General features: G+C 35.9%; 1 protein-coding gene across 1 annotated transcript; it reads left to right on the top strand.

Annotated features, from left to right (window-relative positions):
• Positions 1 to 4,302: 4,302 nt before the first annotated feature.
• On the top strand, positions 4,303 to 6,759 carry LOC125476473 (patatin-like protein 6). Its single transcript, XM_048582663.1, has 2 exons — positions 4,303 to 5,419; positions 6,100 to 6,759. Exons 1-2 carry the CDS (start codon positions 4,469 to 4,471, stop codon positions 6,475 to 6,477), a joined length of 1,329 nt encoding a protein of 442 aa, XP_048438620.1. The 5' UTR covers positions 4,303 to 4,468; the 3' UTR covers positions 6,478 to 6,759.
• Positions 6,760 to 12,134: the final 5,375 nt, after the last annotated feature.

Here is a 12,134-nt window from a genome sequence, read left to right as displayed (position 1 = left end):
ATATATATATATATATATTTATAGCAAGAGGCCATTCGAGGCATGCATGAGAGATCTGTGAGATTTCTGGCAGAAAATGTCGGTCCATCCGTACATGCACATCTAAGCTGGTGAAGAAGGAAAAAGAAATTAAAATCATACGAACACTCACATGTTATTAGGGCCTACAAGGATTTTCAGTTTCCATGGCTTATAACGACCACAAGATTTCACAGCCAGATAGTACTACTACTCCACTTGTGGGAGAGACTAGAGAGAGAGAGAGAGAGATGAAATTATGAATTAACTGGTGTACCTACGTACGTAGTACTTGATAAGTCAGGGGCTCCACTCGATATGGCTGTCTATATATATTTATTTAATTGGAAATTTGGATACTAGGAGACGATGACATTCACAAATCAAAATTTCAGTGTGGATCGACCTGTCTCCAGCCAAAAACAAATATTTTGTGATTTACATCGGTGTAATCTATGGCAAAAGAAAAAAAAAGGGAAATGCTTTAGGGAGTCATGAATTTATGCATCCTTCCTACAAACGATGGACTCTTCACTAAAATCAAATAAGAATGTTTACATCATAAGCTAAAGTATTGAACAATCTTTCGTCCTTAATTACATAACAATGACGATGACCTCTTTGTTAGAGACACATCTAAAACAACCAAATGTACAACTCCATTGAACTTATACAGAGTGTAAAGGAGTGTAAAGAAACCCTAAACTCTAAACTTCAAAAGCTAACGTTGACTCTAAAAATTACAAAACCTACGTGGCGTGAAGGCTAAATAAGTATGAGTTAACTACGTCCTTCTTGTGAATGTGGGCGTGCCAACTTGCAACCAAACTCGATCAGGCAAGTAGAATACATGTGGTGGTGGTGTCAAATGCGCTACTAACTTATGCACTGAACCAATTACGACCCAGGAAATAACACGTCTCAACCTTGGGTTATAAAACCTAAAAACAAGGTTACTAGATCACTGGGAAGTTCAATAACTGGTTCGGCTTTCACTATGCCAAACAAGGGGTAACTAGGTAACACCTCTCTTCGACGAAGCTGATGAGATGACCTGTTGAGACAAGACAATTCTTCGTCCCCCGAGACTTTGATAAATAACCAAAACCAACCAAAAGCAATGTTGTTTATCCAAATTGAAGATGCTTCTTGACTACTGCTACAGGAGAATTAGGATAGTTATGGTTGTGAGAAGGGTTTCGCGCGTTTTGAGTTGTTTCTTGAGTTAAAGGGGCTCTCTATGTTGCAAATCCTCTTGTATTTATAGGGATAAATTATGTGCTGGTCAAGTCTAACAAATGGCATGGTTCTTAATATATTTTGATTCTTGTTCAATATATTCTTTGAATATACACGGAATTATTCTTGATTGAAACTCTATTGCTACCAAGTATTGTCGTCTTTGACTAGAACTCTAAACCTAGGTTGATTCAACCTTTATCCGAACACCAATTATGATCCTTAATATTTCTCTCATCTAATAGCATGGAATATATGGGCCGAGTGCGATCAAAATCGAGTCCAAACAGGTATATTTGAAACTTTGAAGTCGATGGCAGTGAAGATTGAATTTTGAAAGAAACATGGCGCTTAGAATAGTACTGGTTACTGGCTACTATTTCCATAAGTAAAGGGGATAATGAGAAAGAAAGGGGATGAAGTTGAAGTTCCAATAAAGCATTATTAATTTATCATCGGAAGTAGCTGAGTTATATCCCTCTAGTACTCCCATCCCTTCCAAAAACTGAACCCAGGATCTTCTATTTTCTGTTCTATCTGCCAGAGATGTAAGATAGCACGGTACTACGGACATTTTGGTATACATGGCATTATGATAGGATTGTTTTTGGGATCAATTGTTTATCTTCTGTTCCCCACTTTTATTATTCAAACTTTTAAATTGCAGTAAAAGTAAAGATTTTACTGCAAAATAACACTTGTTTAAAGGAAATAATAGTACCTCTTGGAAAAAAAAAAAGAAGGAAATAATAACACTTTCTATTGCAGAACTAACATACAATCAACACATTATTTGAAGTCTGCTTACAATTCAGGAATTTTATAATTTTTTTTCTCACCCAAATAAAAAGTATTACGTAGTTAAAAAAATGTGAAAATTACTAGCCATTATTCATCGAGAATGATTTTCACGACACGGACATCTTTATATCAATGGCACAAAAATATGTATAAGTTTTTTTGTTCACGTGACGTGTATTATTAACGTGAGACATCAGAATAATAATGTAACCGTATTATGTAAGTTAATTTTTTCTCTTAAGAGTTAATCTGTATTAGTCATAGAATGTCCTTTGAGTCATTAATTGAGAATAATTACCACTCAAAAACGCCAAAACCCTAAAGAATATTTTCTAGGGACACTTTGGATGCGTTCCCTAACTATCAATATTCTTTGACTAAAACCTTATTGGTTTTCAATTTTTTATCAAAGTCACTGAAATTAATGTGATAATTTATTTCTATGTAGGTTACTATATTTTTTAAATTAAAAGTTGAAATTTATAGTTGTTTATATTAATGCTATTTTAAATATATAAAAAATCCATAATTTGTGGATTAAAAAATGTTAAAATATAAATTATACTCTCCAATATATATTGTGTGTGTGTGTGTGTGTGTGTGTGTGTGTGTATGTATGTATATAAACATGGGTACATTCATCAAAATTAACAAAAAAATTATTGTACCAAAATATGGGTACATTCTTCAAAACCACACAAAAAAATAATAGAAATTAGGCTTAATAACATTAGTAAATTTCTTCAATTTGAACTTGAATAGATTAGAAAAAAAAAAAACAAGAATAAGAGTGTACCCATATAAATTAGGCTTAATAACATTAACAAATCAAGAAAAAGTGTCACATCTCGGACCGGGGTGGATCACTTCCCGGGCTCGCTCCACCACCGTAGCACGATATTGTCCGCTTTGGGCTTACCATTCCCTCACGGTTTTGTTTTTGGGAACTCACGAGCAACTTCTCAGTGGGTCACCCATCATGGGATTGATCTAGCCCCCTTCTCGCTTAACTTCGGAGTTCATACGGAACCCGAAGCCAGTGAGCTCCCAAAAGGCCTCATGCTAAGTAGGAATGGGAATATACATATAAGGATCACTTCCCTGGGCGATGTGGGATGTCACAATCCACCCCCCTTAGGGGCCCGATGTCCTCGTTGCACACCACGACCAGGGTTAGGCTCTGATACCAATTGTCACATCCCGGCCCGGGGTGGATCACTTCCCAGGATCGCTCCACCACCGTAGCACGATATTGTCCGCTTTGGGCTTACCATTCCCTCACGGTTTTGTTTTTAGGAACTCACGAGCAACTTCCCAGTGGGTCACCCATCATGGGATTGCTCTAGCCGCCTTCTTGCTTAACTTCGGAGTTCCTACGGAACCCGAAGCCCGTGAGCTCCCAAAAGGCCTCGTGCTAAGTAGGAATGAGAATATACATATAAGGATCACTCCCCTGGGCGATGTGGGATGTTACAAAAAGAGTGTACCCATATAAGTTTAAAAATGGATTAGAAAAAAGCTGAATAGATTTTATATTTAAAAACAAAAGGGTACATTTTACATACAACAAATTGATAAATTTAATAATGGGTACATTTTAAGATTAAAAAAAAAAAATTGAAAAATTACATGAATGGATACATATAAGATTAAAAAAATTGAAAACCTTTTTATAAAAAAAATTAAAGGGTACAAACTTATTCTAATTATTTTTTTTTATTTTAAAAATGTTTTGAATTGAAAATTAGTTAGGAGTTTAGTAAAGGTGTGAGTAGTAAAATTATAAATCAATTATTAATTTTTATTTTAAAAAGTATATAACTGACATGTAAATTCATTATTGCACTAGTGCTAGAAACTTTGATCAAAATTTGACAACTAATAAGATTTCAGTCAATAAACATTAGTAATTAGGAACCGGATACTAATTTTTCCTGTTTCTACCCTCCAAACCTATTCAAAGTTTTTAAACAATTGTGGCGGTTTCGGAGCACCCTCCGTCCAACGTACAGCTGCTTCATCTTTTCTTTCTCTTTTTTATTTTTTATTTTTTATTTTTTTTTGTTCTGAATTAAAATGCTCACTTGGTCGTATGGTAGCTAGGTACCTAAGAATGTTCCAAGAAGATGGTCATAGAAAACATTCGACTCGATATTAAAAATATCATCCTCTCACTCCCACACATCCACAAATTCCCACACGTACCTCTTCAAATCCCACCACGCACCTATATAAACCCTCCATTCTCCCCTACCCATCTTCACCATCATCCACAACAAAACAAGTCTAATATTCTCGAAAAGCACTTACCACCACTCTAGCCAGTACTTTTCCTAGAAGCTATAAGCCAAAATCCTTACCTATATTTTCAGTACGTACGTTGGTCTTTTTTTGCATTAAATCTACAAAAATGGCGGCTCCCATGCTCAACGTTGACACAAACTTGCTCGACGTCAACAAGCTCTCCTACGAAATCTTCTCCGTTCTCGAGAACAACTTCCTCTTCGGAAACCCACCAAACTTAAAAGCCTTCGACCCCAACTCCGCCGATCTCTCCACTCCTCTCCACCACATGCATTCTAGCAAACAGTTCACCGGAAAGGTCAGAATTCTCACCATCGACGCAGCCGGAGCCACCGATGGCATCCTCGCCGCCAATGCTCTCTCCCACCTCGAGTCCTCTCTCCGCCGGAAATCCGGCGACCCCAACGCCGCCATCTCCGACTTCTTCGACGTCGTTTCCGGGTCAGATGCCGGCGGCATTCTCGCCGCCCTCCTCTTCACTCGAGGTTTAAAGGAAGGGTCGACCCGACCCATGTTCACCGCCAAAGAAGCCCTCGACTTCCTTATCGAGAACCGCCGCAAGATCTTCAAACCATCGCCGGATGGAGTTCTCCGGCGGGTTTTCCGGCCGGCGAAGGCTGAGAAGGAGAGGGAGAAACTCTTTCGGAAGACGTTCGGGGAGCAGCTGACTCTCAGGGACACGCTTAAGTCGGTGCTGATCCCTTGCTACGACATGTCGTCCAGCGCGCCGTTTTTGTTTTCGCGGGCGGATGCGGTGGAGATGGACGGCTACGATTTTAAGATGATGGACGTGTGCGCTGCCACGTCGGCTCAACCGGCCGTTGAGGTGACGTCGGTGGACGGGAGAACAAAGCTCATGGCCGTTGATGGTGGTATCGCTATGAACAATCCGACGGCTGCGGCTATTACGCACGTGCTAAATAATAAGCAGGAGTTTCCGTTCTGTAACGACGTTGAGGATCTCTTGGTCGTGTCTCTCGGAAATGGAGAGTCCGAGTTTGGAAATTTGTCGCCTTCTGGTTGCCTCAGAATCGCCGGTGAAGGAGCTTCGGACTTGGTAAGAATTCTGATTTTTTTTTACTTCTAATTTTTAATTTGCATTGTAAATATGTTAACTATTATTTCATTTCGGATAATACTTGTGTTTTCCTTAAAGGGAAACTTACCTATCCCTACGTACAATTTAAGTATCTGTAAAAATATAAGTTATTCTTTTTATTATCATATATAAATTATATCTGTAAAAAAAACATTGTACGAACATAATAATTGTGAATAGGTTCAATTATTAATTGTTAAAAATAAAATCAGTAGATATTGAACTCGTATCAAAATGTATAAAAATATAAATATTTTTCACCACTGCAATAAAACGTGATTTGCAAAAGTGAAAGTATTTCAATACGAGAAGCTTGACCTGTAGTTTTAACACTTTGCATGGTAAATTATTAGGGTTTTCTGAAGAAAAAAACATTAATATGGTGGACGCTAGTTGTACCATGTGTACGGTGGTTGGGTGGCCTGATAAAAGTGCCACCTAATTATTGATAAAATATTTTTTTTGTTTGTTAAAATAAACAGAGAGGCTCTTGTCCCTTTGTACAAATATTTTTAATTTGGTGGTTAAAATCTTTTGTGTAAAATATTCTCAAAGCATATTTGGTGCTTAATTAATTTCAATTCTCTTTATGATTATGTAACCTAACTAATCATTATTTTTCTTTTTCTTAATTAAAGGTTGATCAAGCCGTTTCAATGGCTTTTGGACAATCCCGAGCAACCAATTATGTTCGCGTGCAAGCCAACGGCATCATATCTAAAATGCATGGAGGCCCCCAAAACTCCAACGGCAAAAATAAGAACAAGATAGACATGTTGGCCTTGACAGAGGAAATGTTGTCGCAGAAAAATGTGGAGTCCATACTATTCCAAGGTAAAAAAATGGTGAAAAGCACAAATGTGGAGAAGCTAGAAATGTTTTCCGGGGAGCTGATTAAGGAGCAAGAGAGGAGAAAAACTTGTATTCTTCCAACCGTGGCGTTGAAGCAGACTTCTTCGTCATCACCCAGCAGAACATCGTCTGCCACAACTTTATCTATGTCGTCATCATGTTAATTAGGGCTTGAGTTATGTACGTAATATATGTTAAGCATTCGCAGCCGCTCACGATGTATGAGATTAAGTGTCTGAGTCTGAGCTGAGCTGCTAATGAGTTGATCATTTTGATTTTTTTTTTTTTTGTATGTTTATTTGCTAGTTAATTAGTGTAATTAAGTTTTATGATAGAAGGATGTTTGCAGTGTGTATATAGTATGGAGGTGAGAAGAACGGATTTTTTATAGTTTGTATGTTTGATTCTGCAGGAGTCAATTTATATAATACACATTTAATTAATTATTTGCAGTTGTACTTTAGCTTTGGCTTTTGGCAGTGGGTGTGTTGAGGGGATTAACTTAATTTAAATTTAAGGGCTTTTTTGGTCAATAAATTGAGCCTTGTGGGCCAGTTGCATAATGATGAATAAAAAGTAAAATTTTCATTTGTCACCTTAACTTTTATTCAAATTTTAATTTGTTACCTCAGGAACAAAAGCAAACTCGAAATGATAAGTATATTTGTTATAGAGTGTTACGTTTTCCCCTTTTGGATTCAAATAGCAGCTTTCCCTAAACGATTAGCAACAATGGAAATGATTTGGAGGACCCCTTAAAGTTAAAAGGAAAAAATTGTCGCGTATTTTAAGGTTGATCGTGAAAGGACTGAAACAACGTTATATAAGGGATATGTGCAAGGTAGGTGATTCAATGTAAATGAATATTTTCTTTTGGTGAAGATTTTAATTGAATTGATGGCAAGAGGCAAACCAAAACAAATCTTTTTTTTTTTTTTTTTTTTTTATGAGTTTGGTATTGTTTTTCAGGTAACAATTCGAAACTTGGATAATAGTTAAGGTGGCAAATAAAAATTTCTCTCGCATTTCTCTTTAAATTAAGTTACTTTGCCCTGCCACTCAGTACTACGATCTGGTGGTATTCTTCTTTATTTATAAATGAGAGTTCTTAGGTTCATATCTCGTGGATGATAATTTGATACCAAATTAGGCTATCCATTGTGTGGTTTAGCTGAACTCTGTCTTCCCTTAGTGTAAAATATATCGTTGTACTAAAAAAAAAGTTACTTGCCCTAGTAGATAAAATCTTCCTATTCAACCTACTACGTCTCTAATTCGAACTGTTGAATTTAGTTTAAATTATCTATCGCTTGTCAAAAAACTAAGTTTACAACTGGCCCACCAAGATTTATTCATTTTAATTAGGATGTCTTGGAAATTAAGAATCAAATATCTTATATCTTTTTAGAATCTGTTCCGGATTAATAGGTCTCCCTACAAGGAGTCAAAAGATCTCTATAAACAATCCCCCTATTCACCGATTTATAGAATTCCGGTAACTGTTCGTATACCAATTATTGTGCGGGAATTTGATTTTAACTGTAGGAATGATAATGTGTTTCTACAATTAAAAGTCCAATGCATGCTGTCTGTGTTTAGTATTTTGGGCCTCTGCTTTGTTTCTCATCCTTCGTTGTCTCTGTGATCCTGTGATTGTCCAAAGATCCATTGGTTTCTTTCCTTTTTTTCTTTTGGTTTCAATTTTGTCTCTATAATTCTGTAATTGTTCAAAGGTCCCTTGCTGTCTCTGTGATTCTGGTTTAACCCAGTGATCTTGATTCTTTATCAAATGTTGTTAGACATTTGACATGTTTTTTCGTCGGTCGCTTTCTTTCTTTTTCACGTTTTCAATTTCCCAAATGGTGTTTTCATTAGGTTTTTCTGGGAGTGGACTCTCTCATCCTCCCCAAAGTGCTTTAATGAGCGTTGTTGATAAGTGCGCTCTCTTAGCGAACCGGAAATATTTCACGAAAAATCGCAACTTACATATTTAAGAAAATGAGTCGGCTTTTAACAATACATGCACAACTTACATATTCAGAAAAATTCAAGAATATTTACATTCAACCTGTTAGAGTTTTTAAGATTTTTGACAATATTGTTGCTCGGGCTGCAATCTAAAAAGGATTTTTTTTAAAACATAAATATTGACGCTATATTTAATATGTAAACTGTGTGTTGCTTTTGTTTTCTTCTGTTTCTTGGGAAAACAAAATATATTTGCCGCTACATTTTTTGTAATCAGGAACATGCAACTTCATTCTGTTAATTGAACAATGTGTAATCATGTCAGCTGAATTTAATGTATATAAAAGCTAAGCTGCTTATTTTACTAACTCCATTCACCCATCCATCCTTGTGTCCATTCATGATTGTGTTGAATTTACCCCCACATTAGTTCTTTCGTTGCTACCGAGTAGCCTGGTGTTCTAGGAGGAACTGGCATTCACCTTCAGTGTACATTGTCTTTATACCACTTGAATATTTGGGATAGACCACTTGATCACAAAAAAATTGTCATATGGGTTTTTCAGTTACTGGTTTCTGGTTGTTTATTCTAAAAACAGGGAATAATTTTGGGAGTTAATTTTTTGAGACGTAGCTCTAACTTTGTGGTTTTATTTTTGCTGATTTTGCGGGAAGCGGTTCATTTGAACCAGTCCCACACATACACACCCCACTTCCCCGTGTTTCCCCTTTCCCCAATCTCTCGAACCTTCTCCCTCATTTCTCTTCTTTGTTTCTTCTCCCCCCATCTCTGCAACTCTCCTTCCCGGAGCACAAACACACCACACCCACACCCCACCGAAAAATGATATGCTGCCGCCGCCTCACAAATTATTCCCCCGACGAACGATGCATGGATTGGCTCTTCTGCCTTAACTCCTCCACACACCCTCTGTTTCTTCAACCTTTATTCTTCTTCTTCTTCAACCTCAAGATCTTTGCTTTTCCTGCAAACCCGACCCAAATCTTCGAAACCCATTTTCAGATATGCCTCGAAACCCGTAACCAGCTTCTCAAATTTGAACCATAAACGACGACGTTTTGCTACGATTTTGAGAGCCAGTCGCAGAAAGTCTCCTTACCAGGTTCTGGGCGTGTCTTCTTCTACAACTGATGTCGAGATTAAAAGGGCTTATCGCAAACTTGCTCTTAAGTATCACCCCGATGTTAACAAAGAGGTAATTAACAGGTTACAGATTCAAACCCATAATTTATTTTTTGTGTGGATGTGGAATTGCTAGTGCTTTAGCTGCAAATTGAAGGTTTTTAATTTCTGGTTAGTTTGTTTTCCTAATTTATTTGTCTGTTTTATGCCCATAATTTAATTTATGTTTTATGTCCTGATTCGATTTGATTTCGAACTCGAATCCGACTCGGTTGAGTGCAAATTCGACTGGGAATTTGGGTTTTGGGATATTGAAAATTAGAAAGAGAAGAAAAAAAAAATACATATATACACACACACATAGGTTACCTGTTGGACCCGTAGGAACCGGTCCGTTTTATACGGACCGAGTGAGTTCCGGTTCTCAATTTGAAAATAGTAAAATCAGCTCCTGCCCATTGTATTTTCAAGCGGGTCTGATCCGGTCCCTTCAATTTTGGACCCAGCCCGGTCCGTGCCCACCCTTAGCGTTCTCTTATTTACATCTAAAGTTGAATAGTTTATTATATCATAAAGGAAAAATGAAAAGAGAATATGAGATGATATTGAAGAAGGCCTAGCAAAGCATCTGCCTGCTAGCTTGATTCAAATAGCACAACCTCGGTTATTGTTTAGGTGAGGTGTTCTATTTATGTGAAAATCGTTGAGTCTTGAATATTTTAGGCATTGCTTCAGCAACTTGAGATTGTAAAGCAGCACATATAGGTTGATGCCTTTTACTTGACACGTGTATTTGTTTTGTTGGAATTAAACTTGCAACGTACAGATTTATGCTAAGGAAAAGTCAAGGCCTTTGGAGCCTGATATTCTTTGTTAGAGTTTCTATTACAAAATTAGTGAGATATCATGTCCTTTTCTACTTTCCATTTTCTGTGTTTTTCCTTCATGTAGGCTGATTACTTGAAACTATGATATTGATGACACAATACAATCTACAAATAAATGTTTCTTATAGCATGCATATCTATATATAACAAGCAAAGTTTGACTTCATTGGTTCTCAGGTACTACAACATCTTTTTAGTTGCCTTGTGTGGAAACTATTCATTCCTGTTACGACTAATACATTCAATGTAAGCTTGGACACATTTTCTAGTTAAAAACTATAAAATTGCATTGTTTGTGGACTTCAAGAGAAGAAAAAAAAACTTGTATTTGGTAAGTATAAGAAAAGGATAATGCTAGGGAGACTCTCAAATTGGCTTTATGGACTTTGTACCACCTTATGTCTCATAGTTAAACGTCAATTTATGTGTCAACATTATAAAATATTGCACCTTTAGGCGGCAAACTATGATGCACAGACACATATACAATGACATGCGACACAACGATATGAGGACACGGCAAATCTCAAAAAACAAGAACATGGACACGGCGATTAAAATGTAATATTTTTTTTGTATATATTACATGTATTAAAAACCATGCTAATATTCCTCTATTATCTTTATCAAAAATTCAAAATATGCCCAATCCAAATACACAATACCCAATTAAATTTTCAAAAGAACTCAATTTATTTTTGGAAGAGAAATCAGAGCTTGGTGGGCAACGGATGTGGTTAGAAAGTTGAGAGATTTTGGAGAGTAAAGCAGGCTATCCTTTGTTTTTTTTTTTTTTTTGAGTACATCGACTAAGGGGAGGGGGAGTTCGGCTAAGCCACACAATAGGCAGCCTAATTTGGAATCGAATTTGCCATCCAAATTCGATTTGGATGGCGAATTCGATATCAAATTGGTTTACACTAAGGAGAAGGGGATTATTTTATTTATTTTTTAGATGACTTGGCTCAAAGTTAACCATCTTGGCTAAGTTTTTAAAAAATAAAGGGAATTTTCATGAAAAGGGCTTGAGATAAGTTTATTTTAATAAAAAAAAATGCTATAACCTTATCTAAATGAAAATGACTTAAATTTTAATGAAATACCCTTAAATTTTAATAAAAATGACAAAAGAACTTAAATTTTAATGAAAAAAACATAATTTTAATATTAAATTTTTTTTTTTTAAATCTGACGTGCGGACCTGCGAGTCGTCACACAAGCTATTTATGAAACTTACAACATTGTTTGTGAAACTTTATGACATTGTTTATGAAACTTACTATATTATTTATGAAAACTTATAACACTATTTATGAAACTTACTACACTGTTTATGAAATTTATTACACTGTTTATGAAACTTAACGGTACTATATTCTTCCCTCTCATCTTCTTGAATTTTCTTGGCACATTCTCACCTTCCAAACGTAATTTCTTCTTCTAATTTTCTTTGATACTCATCAAATTTTCTCCGTATCTCTTCAATTTCTTAATTTTCTACACCAATTACTTAATTTTCTTATATTGTCCGTCCATCTGCGGCTTCCTTTTCTCCTCCACTTACAATCCTAACTTTCTACATCACGTGTTATTATGTAAGTGGTGAAAATTTTTATTTTTTAACACAATAATCTCATCACTTGTATAAAAACATGGTGTATTATCTCGTGTTTTAGGCACATTAAAAAATCTCTCGTCATCTTGATTGCCATTGAAAAACAACACCACAAAAATAAAATTGAAAAATTTAATTCAATTTGAAGTATTTCACTTATTCTAAACAAAAAATAATAATAAAAAAAAAAATAATAATAATGTCTTA

The sequence above is a fragment of a genome, unplaced genomic scaffold, assembly GCF_019419815.1.
Source record: "Pyrus x bretschneideri cultivar Hongxiangsu unplaced genomic scaffold, Pyrus_bretschneideri_v1 Contig19, whole genome shotgun sequence".
In the NCBI taxonomy this organism is placed as follows: domain Eukaryota; kingdom Viridiplantae; phylum Streptophyta; class Magnoliopsida; order Rosales; family Rosaceae; genus Pyrus; species Pyrus x bretschneideri.
The sequence above is the reverse complement of the archived record's forward strand: the minus strand, read 5'-3'. Positions and strand labels throughout refer to the sequence as shown.

Bases quoted from the DNA above. Each gene is read 5' to 3' on its own strand.
- LOC125476473 (XM_048582663.1), top strand. From the start codon at position 4,469: ATGGCGGCTCCCATGCTCAACGTTGACACAAACTTGCTCGACGTCAAC. The intron at 5,420-6,099 runs GTAAGAATTCTG...TCTTAATTAAAG, and splicing joins GTGAAGGAGCTTCGGACTTG to GTTGATCAAGCCGTTTCAAT.